This window comes from Myodes glareolus, chromosome 7 (assembly GCF_982192425.1).
Source record: "Myodes glareolus chromosome 7, mMyoGla1.1, whole genome shotgun sequence".
Taxonomy (NCBI): domain Eukaryota; kingdom Metazoa; phylum Chordata; class Mammalia; order Rodentia; family Cricetidae; genus Myodes; species Myodes glareolus.
Window position 1 is genome coordinate 40,179,030 of NC_142032.1, and position 24,276 is coordinate 40,203,305.

The window sequence follows — 24,276 nt, forward strand, 5'->3', positions numbered from 1 at the left end:
ATATACTTGGGGACTGCTTTGTTTCTTAAGTGCAACACTCTCTAGACAAAATCCAAGAGGGGTCAACATGTATTTATAAAGTTGCACGATGGATTCCAAAGCCAAGTACTCCTACTGCCAAGACAAGAAACTGTGACTTCCCTCCACAGGTCCCCTCCTTCTCCCTGCTTACCTGGTGGGTGCCACAGCCCTGACAGAGTCCTGTAAGCATGGCTGGCATGCGCTTGACCGCCGAGGGCTTTTTGTAATACTGTGGGTACGCTTTGGCCATGCAGTTACTGATGTCTTTGGAGTCTGTTGCTGCCTGAATCTTGACTCTTTCGCATCCCTGAGATGAACAGTAACTGTGACCATCTCTGTGGCTATGGGCTCTGAGATACAGAAACAATAACCTGTAAAGTAGAAACCAAGTCAATTGATGTCAGTTCCTCTCAGAAGCATAAAATTTCCCAACTTGATTCATGGCCGAGGGGATATTTCTCCAATAAACAAACTTTTCCTTCAAAGAAAAATAAATTGCAAAGCTAATAAAATATTTCACTTTCCTCCTTATCCCCACAGTGCCTCAGATGGCTGCCTTGGGGAGCACTGTGATACTTTGATTCAGTCGTCCTGAAAGACATCCAAGTTGATTTCTGGTTTAAATTAGTTCAAGGGGTCATCTGAGAGGAAGGAATTTAGCTTGCCTCAAAAACTTGAAAACTATATTTATATTGAGCTTAGAAATGGAAAATTAATATCAACTATTCCTTTTGTGGTTGCTGCTCATAAATCACTGTGGAAAGAAGGATAATAAAGTAGCAACTGTGGCTTGTTTAACTAAGGTCAAGACAATCAAAGCCTTGGGATGCTTTCCAAGGGCACATGGGCCTGGGGTCCATCCTTCTCAATGGGGCCAAAGCCAATTCTGAACTAAAGTCTCCCTACCAAGGTGAAAGGGAAATGTGCGTTCTAAGAAAAGCTGCAGCATCGTCTGCAGACCTAGTGTTTCCAAACCGGAGGAGTCAAGATGCAAAGGGCTTGATTAAAAAGTGACTGATTCATCAAGAGTTCACATTTTAAAATGAGGTCAATGCAAAGTAACAACTGAAAGGTAGCATACAATCTAAGCTGATGGTACAAAATTCTCAAAGATAAACAAAAACATTATAATAAATTGGTTTTAAAAGGTAAGAACCAAGCAAGGTGGTGCATGCCTTTAACTATAGCACTCGGGAGGCAGGACAGGTAGATGGATCTCTGTGAGCTCAAAGTCAGCCAGGTCTATACAGAGAGTTCCAGGCCAGCCAGAGTTTATAGTGAGACCCCCATCTCTCCCTGCCCCCACAAAAAAAGGTTAAGAAAATTGGTGATTGTCCAAACATCTAGTAATTTTAGTGCGAATATTTAATAAATAGGGGCCTAAATGGGCAAAAGCCTTTTAGTATATAATTTAAATGGTCAAAATGAATAGAATTAAAAAGAAAAAGATCTTCAGAAGCTGGATGTTTTTTAATAACCGAACCAGAAAACAATGTCCCATATTTGTACATGCACAATCACTAATTTGTGACCACTGGAATGTCCTTACAAATTTGGTCGTTCCTTTTATTTTTGTGAAAATTCAACTAAGCGTGTGGAAATTCTGTCGTCATTAAAATAAATGTCCAGTTAGACTGTTTATATTTAATTAGAGGTCGAAACTTGGAGACTCTTGAGCTTACCACACTGGCTGCTGGGTACCAGAGGGCAAACGAGCTGCTTTGTAAACAGAGGCTAACCAGATAGTTACCAAAGAGCCCCAACTTTCGTCCCCCAAGCAACTCTGCTCCCACTTCTTCCCACTCTGAACTTTTTGTCTTCCCCATACATGCCATGCCAATGTTAGTCCATGCCTCCATGCATCTGTGCACCATTCTTCTGACTGTTTCCACCTCCCCATGATTGCTCAAGAATTAGCTAACGTGCAGCCTCTGCAGGATGCCACTGTCCTCTCAGCTCACCTGTGAGTTACCCACTAAGGCACGCTAACTACACCGCTGTAGACTTACAGCATTTAAGCTTTTCCCTCTGATAACTTCAGTGACTGCGAATTTACTGCCAAGATGGAGTCTATCTACGTCTGTATCTTTACGCCCAGACAGCAGCCGATCAGCTTACGGACAGAGTTGGAAGGAGCATGCTACTTGCTGGAGAGAAGAGGAGAGCAAGCCTACCATAGCCCACAGGCTCAGAGACTGTAACTGGACAAAAGCAGACAAAGCCACCAGGACCCCAGGAGAGCAGGATAAGAATTAAAAAGTGGAAAGACGCAGCCTAGAGAAAGTTGGAAGCAAATACGCCACGGTTACACAGTGATGTTCAGAAACTCACGGTCAGCTTGAGAACTAACCTTAAGTTCGAAGGGGGAAATGGACTTCCAGTGAAATATAAATAGTATCTCATGTAATTATTACAGAGTTGTTGTGGAAGAACAAACTAATTTCCAATCGGGCCTACTGACGGCTCTTGACAATGATGATCTCTTCCTCTAAACTGCCTTAATAAGTAAACAGTAAATATCTTCACTTGAGTCCTACTTCCAACAATAATTATTAGTCGTCTGAGCTGTGCTCCTAGCCCCTAAGAGTGACGTGCCCAAGTGCCCACGCCAACTGCTCTGCTAAAGAGCTGTCACACCCCGTCTGTTCTTAGCTATGCGGAGGAGCAAGAATTTCATCATTAAAGAAAACCAGCATTAGTTCTCATTCACTGCTTCTGTGAATTACCCTGTGCCAGAGTCAAAATAGAATTTCCTCTCGGATGGCTTCCTCTGCAGCTCTTCCATCGACTGTGCGGGCTCATAGTCTTCCATTCTGGACAGAGAGCCATTCTGCCGCTGCAGGAAGCCGAAGGTAACCTGAAAGCTTGTGTTGGATGGGTAGCAGAGGCCAACTCGGATCCAGTCGTCCCTTTAAGGAGAGACACCAGAGAAAGTTCACAGAGAAAGTTAGCATCTTTAGAATGCTGCGACATATGGAACTTTCAAGCATGACCTCTCTGCCTTTTGAGTCCCGAGCCTGAAACACTTAACTGGTTCCCAAATAGCTTGTATTAATGTATCTAGAACAGAAATATGATCGACCCAAACAAAAGAATATTTATATAAATTTAATATTTAAATATTATATAATTTAAATATTTATATAACTATAAGCTTATATTTATATAAATATAAAGAGAAAATATAAAAAATTTCAAGAGAAGTTGGAATTTATTTGTGAATTAAAGTTAGATAACATATTCTTAAACAGATACGGTTCAAGTTACACAATTAGTTCCACTAGTGTGAAACAACCAACATCCCTACACCCTGCTTTTCCAGTGGCACAACTGAGAGAAATGAAGGCCTGAGCCATTTATCCACACCATCAAATTACTGTAACGGTCTTCCTGAGCATTCTTAGATACAAAATTACTTCATTAAAAAAATAAAATATTTTCCTTTTTTGGCATTTTCTCATGTGACATTTTTATGATAATGAGATAAAATATAATCCAAACCTTATCACTTTAAACATTTCCAGTTGTAGAGTTCAGTGCATTAATTATATCCACAGGGCTCTACCACCACTCTCCTTGCCGTAACCTTTCTCTATCATTCTAAAGAGCCTTAAATACGGCAAAAATTGAATATTACTCATACATTTTACCAAGTAATCTCACTAAGGAATAAACATGAATGCAGACAAAAAGCTGTAAAAGCAAGGCTGCCCTATGAGGTATCGTTTATAACAGCAGAGCAGGGTAGGAATCCTCAGTGTTCGAGACTGTTTGAACAGCTTCAGTCCATCCACAGGTCAGAAAGTCTGAGGTGAAGGGAAAGGGGACTATAACGTTTATCTGCCTTGCTTCAGTTAGGATTAAGGATTACTCAATTTTCTTTTTGGTTTGTTTGTATTTTCCTTATTATGTTTAATAAGTACAACATTTAAAGTTTTAAAATGTTAGCTTCAGAAGAAGTGTATGACCTCTCTGTAATTACACTAAATTCAGAAAAATTATTCATCTCTTCCTCTTGCCTCTGCCCATCATGAAATTTTTATGAACTTTTAGCTAATTGGGCAAGGAAAAAATGACTTTATTCCAAGCTCATGTTGATTTTTGAAACTTCTAGGCTCACTCCTTTTACCCTTCAAAAGTCTCACTTGTCCAGGATTGAATGAAAAGTTTGCATTGCACCTTATAGCACCTGTCTATCATTTCACTGGAATATCTCACCTCAAACCCATGATCCAGCTCAATATAACTTGCAGACCACAGACTCTCTTTGGCATCCCTCCCCATCCTTCCCCCTGTTCTTTTCTCATTAGCTTCTTTGCAACTCCCTGGCAATATCTGGCTGGGTCTGAAGAGATCATACAAGGAACCAAGACTGAACGTGGGGAGACCGAGCAGGGAGCTGCTGCAGGCATCTGGGCAAAGGTGTTGGTGGCCTAAATTCAGTTATAAACTATGGAGACTGAACTGGAAATATCTGGATGACATTAAGGAGCCAGAAATGAGTTTGCTAGCAATGGGATGGAAAGGGGAGGATTAGCATAGGGAATAAGTTGGGCATTGGGGCTTGGCGGTATCAGTAGGACACTTGTAAGCTGCAATGTTAGAGAAAAAAATGATGGTTTATTTGCAACACCCACTAATCTCACACCAAGGGTGTCCACCATCATGAGCACCCAGCCTTAGAAATGAGCTACTTATCCCCAAACTCCCAGTCCATTTCAACTGCTTATTAAGCAAAGGTAACAACTCAAAGCTTCATAGCCAATAAGATTAAACAAGTTAATCAATTTTCAAGTATAGGCTTGAGGAACTGCATGGAATCCCAAGAGCTTGGCCACAACAAAATTCTAGATTACTTAACCCTGCAACTTCCACATAATCAGATTCAACTAACCAACTGCAAATTGAAACTATTCAGAAAAACAAAACAAACTACTATAATTGTTCTGGAAATATAAGTTTTCCCCCTGCCATTGTTCCTTAACAATATAATGCAACAACTGCTTACAATGCTTTAACACTGAAAGCAATCAACAGCAACCGAAAAATACAGGAGCATGCATACGTGTGGATTGTATGCAAACATCATGTCATTTCACATAAGGATGTGAACAACTATGAAGTTTAATATTTGCAAGGTTTCCTAAAATCCGGCTACCCAAAGTCAGAGAGCAATGACTATTGCTCCCCTCCATTCTCGTTTACATTTCTATCCTTTCTCTGATGTTCCCTACATTCCTGTTCACCAAACCCACCATTCTGAGAACAGGCCCTTTCTCAACTCTGGGCTTTTGAACAAGACTGACAAGTGACAAGATATCACTACCTCTCTGTGTCCTGGCACGACTCCCCTGTCGTGCCCTATTATTAGTGTCCCCATCCTATGTCTACGAAAGACTTGGAAGATGATGACAATGAGGAGAAGGAGAAGCAAGAGGAGGAAGACGAGGAGGAAACAAACATCTATTTACTTGATGTTTTCCCCACCTCTCTAATGTGAGCTCATTCACCTTTATGTCAACTGACAGACAGTAAATGAATAAACTAGTGAGAAATAGAGCCTTGGATTAAATGTGACACTGTGAGGAAAGTCACCTGCTTAACTGAGACAGTGTGCTGAGACATTATTAGAAAATCTCTCTAACATTGTAAGATTCTAAGAGGTTTTGTTGTTGTTGTTTTGTTTTGGGGTTTTTTTTGCCTCTAAATGTAACCTTTATCTAAAGAGAGAAAAACAAGATGAACATCCCTTGGCTTCCTTCCCTCCCCCATTCCAGCTGTTCTTTAGTTCTCTGGGACTGAACCCTGGCTAGGGCCAGGGAGCAGGACAACTCCTCAAATGAAATTCACAACACTAGGCAGGGGACATCTTTTCAATGGAAGTGTTGTAGAAAGTCTCAATGTCTTGAAGTGTCTTCTTGTCTTCTGCTGTAACCATGTTAAAAGCCACACCTTTATGGTCAAACTGACCATCACAACCAATTCTGTGGATGTAGTTTGCCCTGCTAATGGAACAGTCATAATTGACAGCTTCTGATCAGCAGATCAGGGGTAATTAATACTCTTCTAGACCAGACCGGAACTCCCTCATGGTCACATCTCGTTCCTTTTGGTCCATATCCCCATACATAGCAGAAACAGGGAAATCCCAGGCATGCATCCTCTTGGTGAGCCACACTTTCCTTCTGGTACTAATAAAGACTACTGCCTGGGTGACAGTATCACACAAGTCACGGTGTGTCAAGCTTCCATTCCTCTCGTTCCACACTGATGTACATTGGCGGATACCCTCCAGGGTCAATTCTTCCTTCTTGACAAGAATCTGAATGGGGTCTCTCACTGAACTTCATTGGTGACCTCAAAGACATCAGAAGGCATTGCAGCCAAAAGTAAAACTAACAGGTACTGCTGAGCTTTGGAAATATATCATAGATATGGTCCTTGAACCCATGGCTTAACATTTCATCTGCCTTATACAGTACAAACATCTTGATGTAGTTGGAGGACAGGTATCTCAGGTTAAGCATATCAAACACCTGGCCAGGGGTACTCACAATTATATTGGGGAGCTTCTATCTATAGCTTCTGCACCTAAACACGTGCACTGGTGCTCCCCAAACAGGCAAGACAAGAGGCACCCATGCAGTCTCTTAGTGTCATAACTATGTTTCGTATCTGCTGAGTCAATTCATGAGTGGATGCCAGAAGAAAAGCCCGGAGTGGCTTTTACATGTAATTCAATCTGCTGAAGAAATGATATGGCAAATGGAGCAGTAGTCCCAGTCCCAGAGTGGGCTTGAGCAATCACATCATAGCCCCTTGACACAAGGAAGATCGGCTCTCTGCTGGACGGCAGAGGACTTCTTAAAACCAGAGGCATAAAAACCACAGAGGAGGTATTCAGAGAGATTCATGTCACCAAATCTCATTCCGGTTACTCTGGATGATGGCTTCAGGCTCCATCCCATCAGGGCCATTGTCTCTGGATGGGGAATCCTGATTCACAGGCATGATCCTTAGTGAGACTGGAACTTTTGCTGGACCTCACACCCAAGTTAAGAATACTCTTTGAGGCCACTTAAGACTGCTACCCTACTGTCTACTCAGCCTCTCTGATTAACCTGCCTTTAAGAGAACACTGTACCAATCAACCTCACTTGCCTTGGATTTCTTATGTAATCAACTTTTACAAACTAAGTTGTAATTTGAAGTTATGTCCTCTTCCGTGTTCCTGACACAGAGTATGTTATGGTAATAAACACTGAAAATAGTAAATAGGTTGAAAGCAATCATATAAAACAAACATTCACCACAGATGCTGGAAGCCACACGGACACAGGCTAATAAGACTGATTGTAGTGATGCTTGCAGTACCGTTTGTTATCTGAGACAGCTGGACTCGTGAGTCAGTAAAACTTCATTCCTTGTGAAACTGTTAAAGATTTCTCTAAAGTGCCCACCTTCCTTCCCCCATGGGATGCTTTCTGTGCTTTTCAGTCGACAGAGTGAAGCCCTTTGCTGAGGACAGATGCAGACTCAGGGATGGGGACAGACAAACAGCATTCAGGCAGACAGATTTCAGCGCACACAATGGGCAGTTTACAGGGAGGAGGCAGGAAGAAAGAGAAGAGGAGAGTCCAAATCTGGGTTGGAAGCCTACTGGCTGGAAAACTGCTTCGACTGATTTTCCTGAGGGCAACACCAATGCATTTTGGGGACTCAGTGGTTATTATCGGTGCACTGTAAGTGACACAAGACAAGACAGAGGGATACCTCCAGGCAGGAGTGGAAATACCTGCTATTCATGCCCCAATATCCCTTCCTCTTGTCCTGGAAGCCATTACCAACTAATCTTGCCACTTTCTTTCGTCCAGTCTATACTTGGACTCAAAATTCTTTCACTATTGTCAGCTATTGTGATTCACACCACAATCCTAGCACTTAGAAAGCTGAGGCAGGAGGACTGTCACAATTACTTCAAGGCCAGTGTAGACTACACAGCAAGGTTCTACCATTCCTCTTCCCCATAGGGGGAGGGTGGGGTAGTAAAAAAAAGAGAAAAGAAAGCAAGGCAGCCTTTTAATTTTCCACATGCTAACTCAGAAAACCACATAAAACCAAGGCCAGCATTAGAAAACTGCAAGACTCAGCAGATGGCTTCAAGACCTGTCTTCTGAGTAGATGATACGGCTGTGAGTAGGGCTCTTGCTAACCTACTTGAGGTCCTGGATTCAACCCAACTACCTCAGATAACAAAAGCAAAGCTGACCCCACTGTGAGGCGGCCTTTCCACACATGACATCTGATAACAGAGAGAAAGCTGAATCGGTCTGTGTCATCGATTCACACTATCACACTTCCATCCACACAGCCTGCAGACTGCTTCTCTGCAAGAGTGAAGTGCAGGCCGCGGCTTTACGTTATGTCATCCTTTTCTCTGCGGACTGCCTGCGCAACGGTTTGCAACGACACAAATAAAAACATTACTTGTTGAAGTTCACGAGGTACAAGAAGGTGATACGTGGCGCCGGACCGTTCCAGTGGATGGTGTAGCCCTTCTCCAGCATGACAACAGGCTGGTACTGTGGAGAAACAGCCCTCTGGTTGATACCCCGAAGCACCATTGGGTGGGATGGATATTCATCTCGTGTGATGATCATGCTAAGATTCGGAGTGTTCCATGTCTGAACATACACCTTTAAGGAAAAGTTAAGAATTGAAGGGACGTGAATAAAAGATTAAACAGCTCCAAGAACTTACCCAGTGCATGTCAAGAGTCTGAGCTTTGTAAAGGGATTCTGTGGTAAGTGCCAGACCAAATATGCAGTGGTCAAGTGGTCTAAGCCATGCTTATGATGTAGCCTGCTTGAGCTAGACATGGCTAAAACCAGACCCTCATTCCGCTAGCCAAGATCATCATCAATTTCACCACCACAGGCCTGCTTATTCGTCAGAATGGACAACAGCTGGGGCTTGCACAGCTTGTCACAGAAACTCATCAGCCGAGGCAGGGGAAACTGATATGCCCCAGGCAAAATCTAAGACTCCCCTCTGATCTAAGGGGTGGTAAATTCACATCTGAGAGCTCGGCCTTTAGTCTTCCATGATCTCCATTTGCCCAAGAAGTCATTTTTCACCCACTGAAAAATAAAAGTTAAAAAGCTCTCTACAGCATCTGGAAAAACATGTTAAGCTTAGATAAACTGGAAAGTCCTGAAGCTTTTCCAGTAGCATTTGAGCCACGTTCCAGGCCAAACTAAAGCCTTCTGCCAAGGCATCCTCCGCAGGACACGCCTCAGAACAATTTCCTAAAATAAATCAATATCCAGCAACATTCTCCAGAAGAACAAAATCATATGCAGAATACTAACATTCTACCCACAATTCATTGGACTCTTCTAGAACTCTGTTCATACTGGCTCCTCCACTTTATGTTCTTGGAGTCAGAATATATTTCCAATACATCCTCTTGAAGATTTTAATTGTGTACTGACCCCATTTAAAGATGCAAAACAGAAACAGGAAACTTTGTAAGACTAGCAATTACATTTCTTTAAATACATTTTTGGTGCGTGTGTGTGCACGGGACTGTGGAGGCCAAAGGATGTCTCAGGTGCCATTCCTGCTCAGACACTGGCCACCTCATTCTCTAAGACAGGACCTCTTACTGGCATGGGCCTCATCTACTAGGGGTAGGCCAGCCAGCCGCTGGGATCAACTCGCCTCTGTCTTCACAGCACCAGGATTACAAGTGTGCACCATGTTTCTGTGCTGTTCCCCAGCTTTTAAATAGATATTTATCACAGACATGGCAGACATGATTTAGTATCCTAAGCGTATTCATACTTAGCATACACTTGAGAGAGAAACAGACAGACACACCTTCTGCCTTCTGCCAGAGGACAAGCTGAGGCAGTGTGCATAACCCTGGGCTCCCATCATGAGCACTATTCTTCCTGAGTGTTTCAACCTTCAAGCCAGTCAGGAGTGGATGAAAATTCCCCCTCAAATACTAATAAGACTAGCACAAATATAATAAAGAATAGCAATTCTGGAAAGCTAGGTATGGGTGCACACGTCCTTAAGCCTGGCACAGGGAGGCAGAGGCAGGAGGATCTCTGAGCGTGGTCTACAGAACGAGTTCCAGGATGGCCAGAACTACTCAGGAAAACTGTCTCCAAAAAACAAAAAGAAAACATGCAAACAAACAAAAAGAATGACAATTCTATCTTGACATCCTGTGCCAAAAATGCACACTTCTAAGTGAAAGCAAACAGCTACAGATTTGGGCTTTTGCCCAAATTTCAATCTTCAGGAAAGAATTTCTGACCTATGGTCCCCCAATTCTCAGAGTCTCCTGGGAAGCATGTACGACTCAAGCCTCCCTTCAACTACAAACAGAACTAAAATGACTGCCCTGCTTCCTAAGGTGGAATGATTAGGTTCGTATCTGAAACAGCATTACAAATCCAAAGTGCCAAATGGTGGACTGAGTAAATGAATAAGAACCTGTAGTATTTAGTTAAAAAAACTGGAACTTATGAAAATGATGAGCTATATAACCATATACCACATACTTTACAGATGTGTATAACATCTTCATTAGTGAGCATTCACCATTTTCAGTCAGTCTGGCACACGGAGACATAGACACACACACATACACACACACACACACACAAGTAAACATGGTTAGCAAAATAAATAAAAACTGCAGCTACAAAAAGAGTGGCACATGCCTTTAATCCCAGCACTCGGGAGGCAGAGGCAGGCGGATCTCTGTGAGTTCAAGGCCAGCATGGTCTACAGAGCTAGTTCCAGGACAGGCTCCAAAGCCACAGAGAAACCCTGTCACAAAAAAACCAAAACCAAAAAAGAGAAGAAGAAGAAGAAGAAAGGCTACTCATTTTTCTTTTGTTTTAACTTTAGAGTATCCATAGAGTCTAAATATTGATGGGGACATTTAATGTAGAACTGGGCAAATCTGAATAAGAACAAAGTGAGAGCTGGGGATCACATTTTAAACCACTCTTTTCGTTTTTTATTAGCCGCAATTAACTCTCCATCCACCCCTTGTTCCCTCTGCAGGACTTGGTGCTCTATCACCACCTCCCCCCCCCCCATTCTGTTCAAAGGAATGAAAAATTCCCACAACAAAGAGTTACAGGAAATGCTGTCCAGCCTTGATCCCTCTTAAGCCTTTTGCTTGTCTACAGAGAACAATCTAGACTTCTTTTCTTTTTTCTTTTAATTTAAGAGTAACATTCTTTTACAGTCATTTCAAAGTCAAAAGAGTAATGATGAATTCTGCTCTAAGGCATTCTAAGAAAACAACAGAAGGCTAAGAAGATGCAAACCACATCAAACTTGGGGTACTGGAGGAAACACTGAATGAGAACCCACAAATGCGTACACTTGTGCTTAGCAGGCTGTGAAGCCACAGGAAAAACCACACAACAACGAGAGGCATCTGGTATGGGCCCTCAAAGTCCAGTGTGATGTCAAGCACCCCTTTCCCTTGTTCTTCCTCCAGTTTCCTTCTTTGTGTTCAAATCGGCCCCTTCTTTTGTTCTGTAATCTCCTCTGATTTTTTTTTTTTTTTGAGACAGATTCATACTCTGTAGCCCCAGCTAACCACAAAATAGAGACCATTCTTCATTAGCCTCCGGAATGCTGGAATCACAGCCATGCATCACCACACCTAGCCTGGCCATCTATTATAAAATCCCACATTTTTACTGCCCTAAATAGGGGCTGAGGATTCTGTCCTCTTTCTCCAGATTCTGGGTAACTTAACTGACACCTTGGTTCTGTAAGATCGTTCCATCATCCTGAATCTCACGGTTAAAACCAGCTTTGTGACTTACAGCGACTCTTCAAACGGCAAAGGTCAGACCAATACTAAATGTGTTATATGAAAGCCTCCCGTCCTGTCACTGCCCTCATTACACACAGCCACAAAATACCTTTGAATATGCCCACTTCTCACTCCAGCAATAGCAGAAGTCCAGGGTTCAAATCCAGTCAGCCTGACTTCAGAGCCTGTGCTCCTCACCATGAATACTTTGCCAGTGAGCCTCTCATCAGTTAAAACACACACTAGCTTAATGATGTCAAAGAAGCATTTCCTCATGTGTCTGTGCTATCCCCTCCACGTCTCCACAGACGATCATATCATTAGGATTTCCCTGGATTCCTTCTCATCTCTGTACTGCCAAACCTCATTCTTTCCTTGGAACACCAGGCTTTCTCAGTGACTCACTGCTGTTCTGTCTCAGCGTCAGACTTGGCAGAGAGAAGGACACTGAAAGCAAACGACATACTTGGAGTGTGGTGAGAAAAACCTAAGCGTCTAGAAACATCAGAGCTAACTATCGGTTTTGATACATGCCTATAGTCTCAGCCCACAGGAAGTGAAGACACAGCCGGGAAGATTGCCAGCTCCAAGCCAGCCACGACTTCTCTTGTCCAAGCTCTCCCAACTTTATCTGACTAAGTGCATTTGCCTCACCTCCCCCACTGACCCACTTCTCTGATCTAACTGGCTTGGGGAAGCTTTGAGTAAAGTGCTCCTCCTTTCCCTTCTATCATCACTTGCTTTTCTCCCTTCCCCAATAAAAACTACTTGGGAACCCCCCCAGTCACCCTGAGGAGTTGCCATCCTCCTCCTGGGGGTAGCTCTGCTGGAGCTGCAGGCCTGCCGGGCCTACCTGGGCATAGGTCCCACTGCAGACCACGGCGTTCCACTTAGTGACGTTGACGCAACTTGGATGGCGGATCAGGTAGTTGTCCATCCTTCCCACATAGACATCCTTGTATCCCGTCACAGAGCCATCGACGTCATGGAAAATGGAGTTCTTGTCACCGTCCAGCTCACAATCTTCAAACCAGGGGCCAGGCTTCCCAAAGAAGACATTCAGAGAGACCTGGGCACAAAAAACCAGACACATCACAGACGCGGGCTCCTGCCACTGGGCAGCCAGTAGATCTGAGTCCTACAAAACAGCATGTCTGAGCATTTCTAAAGCCTCATGAAGCTCGACTGGGGAGCATTAAATTGCAGCTTTATTTTTATTCCCCCCCCCTCCCTTAAGCGATAAAGGCAGGGGAAGAGAAAGTGGAGCCCTATTTATTTGTAAACTATCATAAACTCCATGTGTAGTTGGGCATGGTGGCGCACACCTTAAATCCCAGCACTTGAGAGGCAGAGGCAGGCAAATCTCTGTGAGTTTGAGGCCAGTCTACTCTACAAAACAAGTTCTAGGAAGGCCTGTTCCAGGTCTACAAAGCTAATTCCAGGAAGAGCTGTTACTCAGTGAAACCCTGCCCCCAAAACCAAAGATAAATAAATAAATAATCTCTACAAGTGAGATTCTGTGCATTCCTCTGTAAGCAAATTAAACCTGAGTTAAACAAAAATCCATTCAAAGTACACCAAAATCATTTTACTTCACTCCAAATGACTTAGTTACTTAACCAGATGCACAGTCTCACCCAACAAAAACTCGGTATATAATCCAAAACCAACACACAGTGCTGGTGCTGGCTCAAGATGGCAAGGGGCTGCTGAGCACACTAGAATCTGCCAAGGAAACAGCTGCTGTTGCATCTCCTTTGAACACAAAGGATGCCTGGCTCAGGAGTTCGGTTACAGCCTTTCCTAGGAGGCTGGGGCTATGGCTCAGTTGGTGGCCCCCTCGCCAGGGTATGCAAGGCACTGGTCTGAATCCCTAGCACAGCAGATGAGAAATGAGATGACAGAAACTGTTTACTAAACACGACATCCCGTTAGAAAGTTGGCTGTGGGTGATAGCACTTCCAGCTTTTAGCTATTTCCCATTAGGAGCCAACATTTGACAGGGCACACAAAAGTGTTTCTAAACGCGCCTGTGACTCCTCAACCAGGGATGTCTGTGTGTCAACAGCACATCTAAATGATAAGTCCCTCGAAGGAAAACAACATTGCTTGGAGTCAGCTGGCGCCAGGTTCTTGGCCACTGTTCCCCTTTCTCTTGCATTCACACACTTCCCACAGCATCCCCATCATAGGGAGGATGGATGAGCCCCTGAGGCAATCACTATGGCTTCTCTTAAGCTAAGGCTTGGAAAAACTTATCTTAAGCCCTATTTTAAACCAGGCCACTCCACATTTTATGTGGACGTAACAAAAGAACTGTAAGCTATGTCCAGTTTTGGCTGTCTGTGGGTCAGGGAGCTGGAGGCTCAGTCTCTCTCACACCACAGCTATCATGGCAGGGTATCGGCAAGATGAAGCAGGCCTGACTTTCCAAGAAGATTGGCCTGTATATTACGAGTAATGGTGAAACTGCTAAGAAAAATATTCTGGGGGCAACTGCAACATAAATATAAATTCTAAGTCTTTTTATAGTCTTCTGTCCGATCCAATTTCTATCCCATTGCCCCATTATGTATCTTTATTCTACCGTTTTATCCCTAGTTTCCTACACGCCACAGAAAAGTGACCACCAGGCAGGACCCAAGTCTCTCGGTGTTCCAAAATCACACGCCATCCTTTCCTATGAAACTGGACAGTCTTCCCTCGTCATCACTCTCAGCCATTATCCTGCTGCAGACGTCACCTGCTGCTGGCAAAACCAGCCCAAGTCACACCAGGCTTCCGTTCCCATCCCAAACTTAATGGGATCGAGTGTATAAGTTAGCAGTTGTAACTATATACACCCTTCTTCCTGTCATTTAGACCCAGGGCATGTCCTATGTTTGGACCTTGTCTGTGGGAACGTGTTCTTCCCCTCCCCCACCCCGGCTGGACCGTGTCTGTGGGTACATGGTCTTCCCCTCCCCCACTCCATGCCCTGTGATGGAGCCATGGGAACACACTCACCTGTGGACCAAACTTCACAAGGGAAACATTATTCCTGGGTGTTGTCTGCCAGGAATTCTTCATGAGGAAGCCAATGGCACTGCTGTACCTGTCTGGAGTTGGCATGTACTTCTTGAACGTGCTCTTTGTGAGATGAATGGGCCCATCGTAAATCTGAAAACCTCGAATTGGGAATGTCCTAGTAAAATACAAGATATATTTAATAAATACGGGCCAATCCCCTTCACAGCATTTATGTTTTACGAAGACTGCTAAGTATCCTGTAAGTACCAAATAAAAGTCCAAGACACAGTGGTAAGCAATACACAGTCCTGATGGAGCAAACAATACAATATCCTTGGAGAGACCAAAGATAATTAAATAAAGATAACTGAAGAGAATTGGTGCTATGCTGACAATTAAGACACGGTAATAAAATAGACTGGGTGGGGAGAGACATGCTGTTTGGGGCACAACAGAGGTCTCTCTAAAGAACTTCCCTGAATCAACTTAGTGGTGCTGCTTGGTGTAGAGCTGGGGATGTAGCTTAGACTGATGTAGTTGTAGAGTGATTACCTAACATGTCCAAGGTTCTGGGTATCATGTAAAAAATGAGGAGAAGGGGGAAGAGAAGAAGGGAGCAGAGGAAGATGGAAGGAAGGGGAGGATGCTTCATCTGGTCACACAGACAAATCTGTGTGAGCAGAGAAAGCCTTCCGTGAAGCCACAGAACAATGGTTAAAAAAAAAAAAAAGGCAAGACATAATCAGATGAGGAAAAGACAGCTGACCTGAGCTCGTGGGAGCTCACAGACTTTGGACCAACAGTTAGGGATCCTGCATGGGACTGACCTAGGCCCTCTGCATGTGTGTGCCAGTTGTGTAGCTTGGTTTGCTTGTGAGGCTCCTAGCATTCGGATCAGGGCCTGTCCCTGGCACTTGAGCTGGCTTTTGGGAACCTATTCCCCATGTTGGGTTGCCTTACCCAGACTTGATACAGGAGAGGAGCTTGGTCCTGCCTAGAATTGATGTGTCATGCTTTGTTGACGACCATGAAAGGCCCGTCCCTTTCTGAACAGAGACAGAGAAGAGGGTGGGGGCAGGTAGAGGGAAGACAGGGGAGGGGGGAACAGGAAAAGAGGGAGAGGAAACTGTGGTTGATGTGTAAAATAAATGAAAAAATGTAATTAATAAAACATGTATATACACATACAAAGCAGGTGAGAATGTTGAAATCTAAGCCCTCAGGCCTGGGCTGTCAGAGGGCTAGCTAGATTAACGTTTTCCATGTATTCCTTTTCCTCTTCATAATTCCTAACCAGAATGAATATATAAAGCTAGTACTTTAATTGGTGACTTTATTATAATAAAGTGGTCTTATTTAAAGCATAATATTCTGAATTCTTTGGGTTTCTTCACCTAGTAAAGTCTCTACTAACAATACTGCAGGGGATTTCCACAGCAGCTGGCTGGGCCTTGGCTGAGTCTGGCAACAACCATGTTGAGAGTAGCAAGGAGCCCAACTGTCCAATTAAAACTATAGTTCCTGCATAGCCTCTGGGCACATAAATCTACATGACTTACCCTCACAGACAAGACTATAAACATAGTCAAATAAGACCTAAATTCACTAATCCAGGAGCAAGTTTTTGTTGTTTCTTTGCGCCTCTTAGCAAAGGTACAAAAAGTACTTTGAAATAAAACTAGAAGTCAACGTAAAACAAAGACAGAAATAAGCTGGTCACTATCACACTACAGCATGTCCCACCCACAACCTGTGCCTCTATAAAAAGCACAGTTAGAGGGAACTACAGAACAACCGTGCACAAAGAAATGAAGTCAAGCTCCATGGGTTCAAATCCCACCTCCACTACTTAGCAAGTGTCTATAAAGCAGGAAGATGCAGCATACACTTGCTTGTGTTTCATGAAGGTTAAATGAAGGTGAGCTAGTTAAAATAGGCCCTGGCAAGCGTTTGATAAATGTTAGCTACTGAAGATTCTTGGAGTATGGCTGGGGATACATGGAGGAACAGAGAGCACTTTCCTCAAACATACGAATCCTTCAGTTTAGCCTTCAGCACCACAACATACAAGACAGAAAGCTCTTTTACTAGAAGTCTCCATGATACAACAGGATTGCTACAGAGTGGCGCACTCACTACTTCACAAGGACAAGAGCCCAGACAGGATCCAGCATGACATACCAGGAAAACCTACAGTCTGTCTGTCCAACTTCCCTGCCTCACCCTGAACCACACCCAGAGAGAACATTCCCCAAATGGGCTGATTCTCAGTGCACCATGCATCAGAGGGGAACTGGGGTCTTGAGAACATGACTGAGATTTTCCTCTACCCGGTTTTCCCACAAATATAATGTAGACAGCTCCAAAGGGAGCCTCAGACCCAGGGACTGGGTTAACATGCTTTGAAGAATGTTCTAGTGCTACCTGTTGCTTTAAGAACTCTCATTGCCAATATGGTAGTTCCACAGAAAACTGGGAATCAATCTAACTCCAGACTCAGCTATGCCACTCTTGGCCAGATATCCCAAGGACACTCCACTCTACCACAAGGCACTTGCGCAGCTGTGTCTGCTGTGACTTTATTCGTAACAGACAGACACTGGAAACAACCTAGATGTCTTCCAACCACAGAGTGGATAAAGAAAATGTAGTACATTTACACAATGGAGTTTGTGTAACTCAGATGTTTAAAAAGAAAATGACATCATGAAATTTGCAGGCAAATTTGAATGTAACTAGAAAAAAATGAATGTAACTAGAAAAATAATATCATCCTGAGTGAGGTAACCCAGACCCTATGATGTAAATGATAACCAATCTAAAATCTACAGACCCAGAGAGGTTAGGCATGGATCTTCCTGGGAAAGGAAAATAGAATAGATTCTGAGGGTGACTGGGGGCAGGTAAGGACCAGAATGTGAGGGGTGAGGGTGGGGGATGGGGGAAAGAGTGTGATTGGAGACAGCTGGAATTGGGGAGACTTTGGGAGGTGGCATGGAAACCTAGTGCAGTGGAAACTTCCTGGAATCTATCAGGGTGACCCCAGTGAGTACTCTTAGTAATGGAGAATATGGAGTCCAACCTTGCCGTCTTTTATAGCCAGACAAGGCTTCCAGTGGTAGGACTGGGTTATATTCCATTAAGTTGTTGACAAAGGAAGTCCTGTGGAGATCCTGAAACAAGCCAGGCTGACACTAGGACAGAACACTGCCCTCTGGAAACTGACAGAGGGGTCCCATTGCCAAGGTCGACTTCAACACAGCTCACTGAAAAGATAGAGGTCGAGCTGGTGAGGACTTGGAGCCTTCCCCTACCTTCTAGTCTCTTTGGCACAATAAGAAAGAGAAACCTAGACACCAAATCAGCCATAAAACCCTCCACCTACAATCTGTCCTGCAGGCAAGATAGCTGGGGCAACAGTGCAGCAGAACATGTGGCAGTGGCCAATCAATGTCTGCTTTAACTTGAGGCCCAATCAACGAGAGGGAGCTCAGCTTTATCTATACTGGCCGGATGGTCAGAACTGGAGACTGGGTAGACCAGAGACCTAGGATGGAACTAAACACAAATGGAGGTGAAAAAAAAAATCAATGAAATGATTCCTAATGATATTCTGGTATATTCATCAGTGCCTTGCCTAGATGTCATCAGAGAGTCTTCCTCTGGCAGCAGACGGGAGCAGGTACGAGACCCACAGCCAAAGAAGAGTCTAAATTGAAGGTCTCCATTGGGTCTCTCCCCGGAGAGATCAGGGAACCCCGCAGAAAAGGAGGAGGAAAGACTATAGGAGTCAGAGGGGATGGAGGACACCAGGAAAACATGACCCACTGAATCAACTAAGCAGAGCTCACAAGGGCTCACAGAGACTGAAGGGGCAAGCGTGGGGACTGCATGGGTCTCCAGCGGATCCTTGGCACGCAGTTGTGGCTGCTAACTTGGTGTTCTTGGGAGACTCCTAACAGTGGGAGCGGGTGTATCTGACTCTTTTCCTCATATTGGTTCCCTTGTCCAGCCTCAATAGGAGGGCTTTTGCCTTGACTTATTGTATCTTATTTAGTCCTCTCTGGCTGTTGTCTTTTGGAAACCTGATCTTTTCTGAAGAGGAGTCAGAGGGGGAGTAGATCTGGGGCACACAGGAGGTGTAGGGGAGCTAAGGGGAGGGAAAACTGTTAGGGTGTTTTGTATGAGAGAAGAACCTATTTTCAATTTCAAAAAGTTCACAAGAAAGAAAAGAGGACTCCGATTGTGTTGAGAGAAAACCCAGCCCATCCTGCCCCCATCCCCTCACCATCTCAGACACACTTAATTACATTGCCTCAGCTGGGTTCTGAGTTGGCTTTGGCATCCACCGAGTTTCATTTTCTAGGGCTCTTTTCAGAGGGAATTTCCCTTTTCCAGTGGCTATTTCTGAAAAACCAGCATCATGAATTGCAGGGAAACTGACCTAATGTCATAGTTTATGGTTTGGCAACTTCTATGTCTCAAGAAGAAGAAAACATCAAGAGAAAAAAAAAAATCCACTTATATAAGGTCTTACGTAAGGGATGAGAAACAAGAGCAGCTCCTTCATAAAACTGCTAAGAAAACCAATGACGTGGATAATTAGTAACGCTCTAAAATCCTATGAAGACAATAGACAACATAACACTGATAATAGTGAGTCCTGCTAATAAGACAGGAAAAAAATGCAGGAATAGGTTCTGTCTCCACTGTTTCATTCTCCACTGCCAAAGTCCAACTCACCTGTTCCTGGGTAGCGTCCGAGGCTTCTGATCTATTCCTCCTATACCCATGTACTTGTTTTGGCCGCCTTGATTTCCGTAATTCTTACTCTCCCCGACAAAGAGCGATTCCGACACCTCCTGGCTGGAACCTTCGTCACTTGGGAAGCTCCCATCACTGGTGAAATGAGGACAGTGCTTAGAGACATTCTTGGGGAACTTTAAACTGTCCCCCCAAAGAAGGCAAGCTAATATTTAAAAACCTAAAGCATAAAAACCTAACCTAAAGCCTTTCTCTCATGTGCATCAGAAACCCTCAGGAACCATCTTTATACTGTAAAGACTCCTTTCATCAATTAGTGAGTTAGTTGGAAAATTATATAGAAGCACGTCAAGTTTCAGGCTAGAGGTACAGAGCAGCTGTGGAGTACATCAGTGGCGGGGACCGGTGTGATCCCCAGCACCGTGGGAAAACAAAAGCCCACACAGAGACCCATGTACACACACACACACACACACACACACACACAGAGAGAGAGAGAGAGAGAGAGAGAGAGAGAGACAGTGCATCACCAGCATGGACCAATATGATCCTCAGCACTGTGGAAAAACAAAAGCCCATACAGAGACCCATGCACACGCACACACACACACACACACACACACACACACACACACGCTCATGAAAAGTTTAGTTCTCGAGGCTCATTACTAAGTTAAAGCAGATTTCTAAGAGGAAAGTTATTATTTTTCATCTTCACTGTTTATCTTCCTCTTTCATCCTCTATTTTTAAAGACTTTTAGCCTGAAGCTCAAGAGTTTTCTTGCAAGTACAGTTAACAACTACTCTACCTTTCTGTGAAATTCCAGCAAAACTGATCTACAATTTTGGCATAAATTCAATTCTTCTATTTTTTTAAAAAAAAGAAAATGTGGTTTTTTGGCCCTCTAGTGGTACCAAGAAGAGAGTGATCTTTTTTATTCTTTTTTATTTAATACTAATAAATTATAAAGCAAACTCCCTACCCCCATCCCAAAACGTACAAACAAAAACACTAAGGTTGATTTTACCTTATAGCTTTAAAATAATCGAATGTTTTAAAGCATTACAAACCTGGCAAAGGTCAACCCCTTTCCATTATCTGCAAATCTGTAAAAGGAAACAGTACACCTAAGTCATCTGGAAACACGGAAGAGGTAATCCCTCAGTGAGCAACCATGAACCCCAGAGTCCTGATGCTCACTCTCCAACCACACAGAAGTTCAACCTCCCAGTCACCACAGTTTGATTCCAAGGCAAGGTGTCAGGTTCAAATCCTGACTCTGCCAACTGTGTTCTCAACCCCCTCCCCTCTATAATTTAAAATAATATGCTCTTTTTCATAGGATTCGTGAAAAAATTAAATACACTAACTCATTTCAAGTATTTGAATAGTGTTTGGAACATAATATACATCATATCAAGGTATTAGCTAAGACGTCTGTTTTTAATCATTATTCTTTAGAAAGAATTATATCATGCTATTTGCCTCAAATGTTTTCAATCTGAGACCAAAGCCATTTCTACAGATTTAATACAGTGTTAAATTTGGGAGTGAAAACAGTCAGAGATGGTGGAAAAAGACAAGAAACTAATGGTCTATTCTGTTAACATTAAAACTTAATTCACTATGCACCAGACCGCTCTCAAAATCCTGCAAGTGAGAAAAACAACAGCAACAAAAACAAACAATGAACTAAAACAAGTGAGGTGCTTCCTGCCTCCAGTAAGCCACGAAAGAGCAGGCATATTAAACTGGACTTAGAGAACTTCTGTCTTCAGTGGCATGGCAAGAAGATCGGACAAACTTTAAAGAGTTTCCAAGAACAACAACAATACAAATAAAATAAAATAAAAATTAAAAACCCCAGGGAATTTCAAAATTTTTATTTAGCTCTTCAACATAAATAGTGTTTGCTATATAAAGCTAAATCCCAGGTGTCTGGTTCACCCCATGAAGCCTTCTCAGGCCACCAGACAAGTTCAGTGCCACAAAAGCTCCAGAATGAGAGGAGTCTAAACATCTTCTGTCTGTGAGCTGTCGTAGCCGCCCTCCAAGTTCCTTCTGTGTGGGAGCCCAAAAATGTGAGCCTATTTCCAGCTGAACAAAGGTCAGAGAGTTGGAACTCACCTCTATTCCTTCAAGGTTATTGTGTGTCCACTTCAAAGGTCCCACCTAGATTTAGGTCAGAGAGTTCTGCTCTTTCAAGGTTATGGTCAACAGGTGTGGCTATCCAGATCTTGTACTTCAGGAATAGAGAAGTAGATGTTTCTACCTCAAACAAAAGTCTAAGGATCTAACTAAGGTTCCAGCTCCTTTAAGGAGACAACATTGGATTCCACCCAGGGAGTGGTTTGCCTCGGTCTGTTTTGATCTAGAGCGTAAGCAGGATTTGTTTTGTTCTAGCAAAAGAATGTTTAACTATTGCTGTTGCCCGTGACCTTCAACTGGTCTATTCATTTCCTTGTATCCTGTTAATATAGTTTTTTTGTCTTACTCATACCTTTTGGGGTCAGAGGTATTTTAAGTAATTGGAAATTAAATATGGGTGATTCAGTATTTACTAGAACTCCCTCCTGATATTATGTTTTTCTGTCTTATTATTTTTGCATCTTCGTATTCTTTACTAATATTTCTAAATTCTAACGTCCCTACCTGGGTGAGAGGTATTTTTGTCAAGGCTGGTCCCTGACAATCCTGTGCACTAATGATATTAATAATATAATATTATATATTATGTATCTCAGAAACACCTTCAGTCTACTCAGTTTAAAAATAAAATCCAATGGGCTGCAGTGGCCCTCACTTCTAACAGTACTTGGAAGGAAGATGGAGATCAGGGTCATTGCCACGCAGTGAGTTCAAGGCCAGCCTGGAATACTACCTCCCCCACCCCCGTCCTGCCTTTAAAATATAAAAATAAAAATCTTTAAAGTAGCCAGCAGTGTCAGCAGATGTTACCCCTACATATCATACTTACGCTGAGTTCTGGACAATGATGTCTCCTCCTCTGACCCAGGCACCATTATCGTTGTTTTTAAAAGCAATTAGTCTGTCAATGACAGCAGCAACCCGTGGCTTTTCAGGGTCTGCATCCTGATGAGGCCGGAACCTACAGGGCAAAAAAGTGAAATAAGCAAAAGAAATTGAAACTGTCTATGTATATACACGCTACAGGTCGGGAGGAAAATCAGAACTGTTTATGTATATACAGGCTACGGGTCAGGAGGAAAATCAGAACTGTCTATGTATATACAGGCTACAGGTCAGGAGGAAAATCAGAACTGTCTATGTATATACAGGCTACAGGTCAGGAGGAAAATCAGAACTGTCTATTATACTCACTATGGGTCAAGAGGCAGGATGTAGTTTGGGCCAAAATAAACAAATAAAAAAAAAAGCTAAGATACAGCTTAATTATTTAAAGTTCAAATACAATTACATTTAAGTTTCCAGAAAAAAATGCTTTCATTCTTAAGTCTTCTGTAAACACACGCACAGAGAAAGACAGCCATATGCAGACCAGGCATTTCAGTGTATCTTCATAAAAATTTAAATCACGTGTTACCAACACATGATCACTGCAAAAACTAATCATAAACTACAACACAAATCTACATGAATTAAGTTATTAAATTGTATGCTGTTTAGATGCTTTTAGCTAGAGAGACATTTATACATTCAGTAGATGGTTTCGAAATGCCTAAACCTAAAAGACCAACTGAATTTTTATTAGAAAGACTGTATTTCCCATTTCCTTCACTCAACCACTTTGACACAGACCTTAATGAGAAAGGCAAAAGCTGGTCACATCCAATTCCATATGCCTACCACATTACAAAGACAGGAGAAAGAATTTTTTTTTAAAAAAAATGTTTTTAATTGAGTTTCAAAAATCAATTCATTGCGCTGAGTTTTTCAGTCACACAGGAAGGAGGAGCCTTTGCATGATGCTGCTACTGCATCTGCGGGCCCACAGTATGTGCTCAAACATGGCAACGAGAGACGCTTCTTTGCGGAAAGAGAACGCAGCACAGGTGTCTTAGGCCTGGGAGCTCCACATTCTCCACCAGTCACTGTACGCTACAGCAGACAGGTCACTGGGAAGGAGTGAGGTGGGAAAGGGTGAAATAGAGAGGCACACATGTGCCCTTACTAAGCAATGGGAGGGCAGTGAAAACAGGAAACCAGGAAGCCATGTGATCAGATCCCCACTTCACCCCCACCCCTAGTTTCCCTCCCCTCCCAACACAGCACAGGATGACATTTGGTTAATGGATTGACTGTAAGGTCACACAGAGGTCCCTTAGGTGCGTCTGAGAGATGCTGGTGGTGAAGAATGGGCGGGAGCATCAGGGATGAAGATGACATCTCGGCTGGTGCCCTAACTAGCTCAGACTGACGAGGTAAAGAGAGGGCCTCACGCTGGGCCAATAAAACTTTCCTGACATTGGATGATCGGCTGAAAAGCTTTGCCTAGAGTTGTTAAAGGAGGTCCAACAGCTGGAAGAGCTGGGAGGGAAGGATGCAGTGCTCTAAATGAAGACACCCAGGTACCATAACGCAGCACGTGGTCCCCTGTAACAGCCTCATCATCTTTCCTGACTCCGCCATACAGGCCAGTCCC

The 24,276-nt window shown here is 43.3% G+C and overlaps 1 protein-coding gene and 1 pseudogene across 4 annotated transcripts in view; both read right to left on the reverse strand.

The window, feature by feature from the left end:
- Positions 1-24,276, reverse strand: part of Cemip2 (cell migration inducing hyaluronidase 2) — an 87,625-nt gene that overhangs the window by 14,462 nt on the left and 48,887 nt on the right. For all 4 annotated transcript variants that reach the window (XM_087908035.1, XM_085693697.2, XM_048438703.3 and 1 more), the window contains 8 exons: positions 22,630-22,761; positions 20,723-20,758; positions 19,631-19,786; positions 14,885-15,062; positions 12,732-12,947; positions 8,509-8,717; positions 2,748-2,930; positions 173-392 (listed from right to left, as the gene is read on the reverse strand). In XM_087908035.1, coding sequence (XP_087764161.1) covers positions 173-392; positions 2,748-2,930; positions 8,509-8,717; positions 12,732-12,947; positions 14,885-15,062; positions 19,631-19,786; positions 20,723-20,758; positions 22,630-22,761 — 1,330 coding nt within the window. The remainder of the gene's footprint in view (positions 1-172; positions 393-2,747; positions 2,931-8,508; positions 8,718-12,731; positions 12,948-14,884; positions 15,063-19,630; positions 19,787-20,722; positions 20,759-22,629; positions 22,762-24,276) is intronic.
- LOC125403399 (eukaryotic initiation factor 4A-I pseudogene) lies at positions 2,938-8,501 on the reverse strand (annotated as a pseudogene).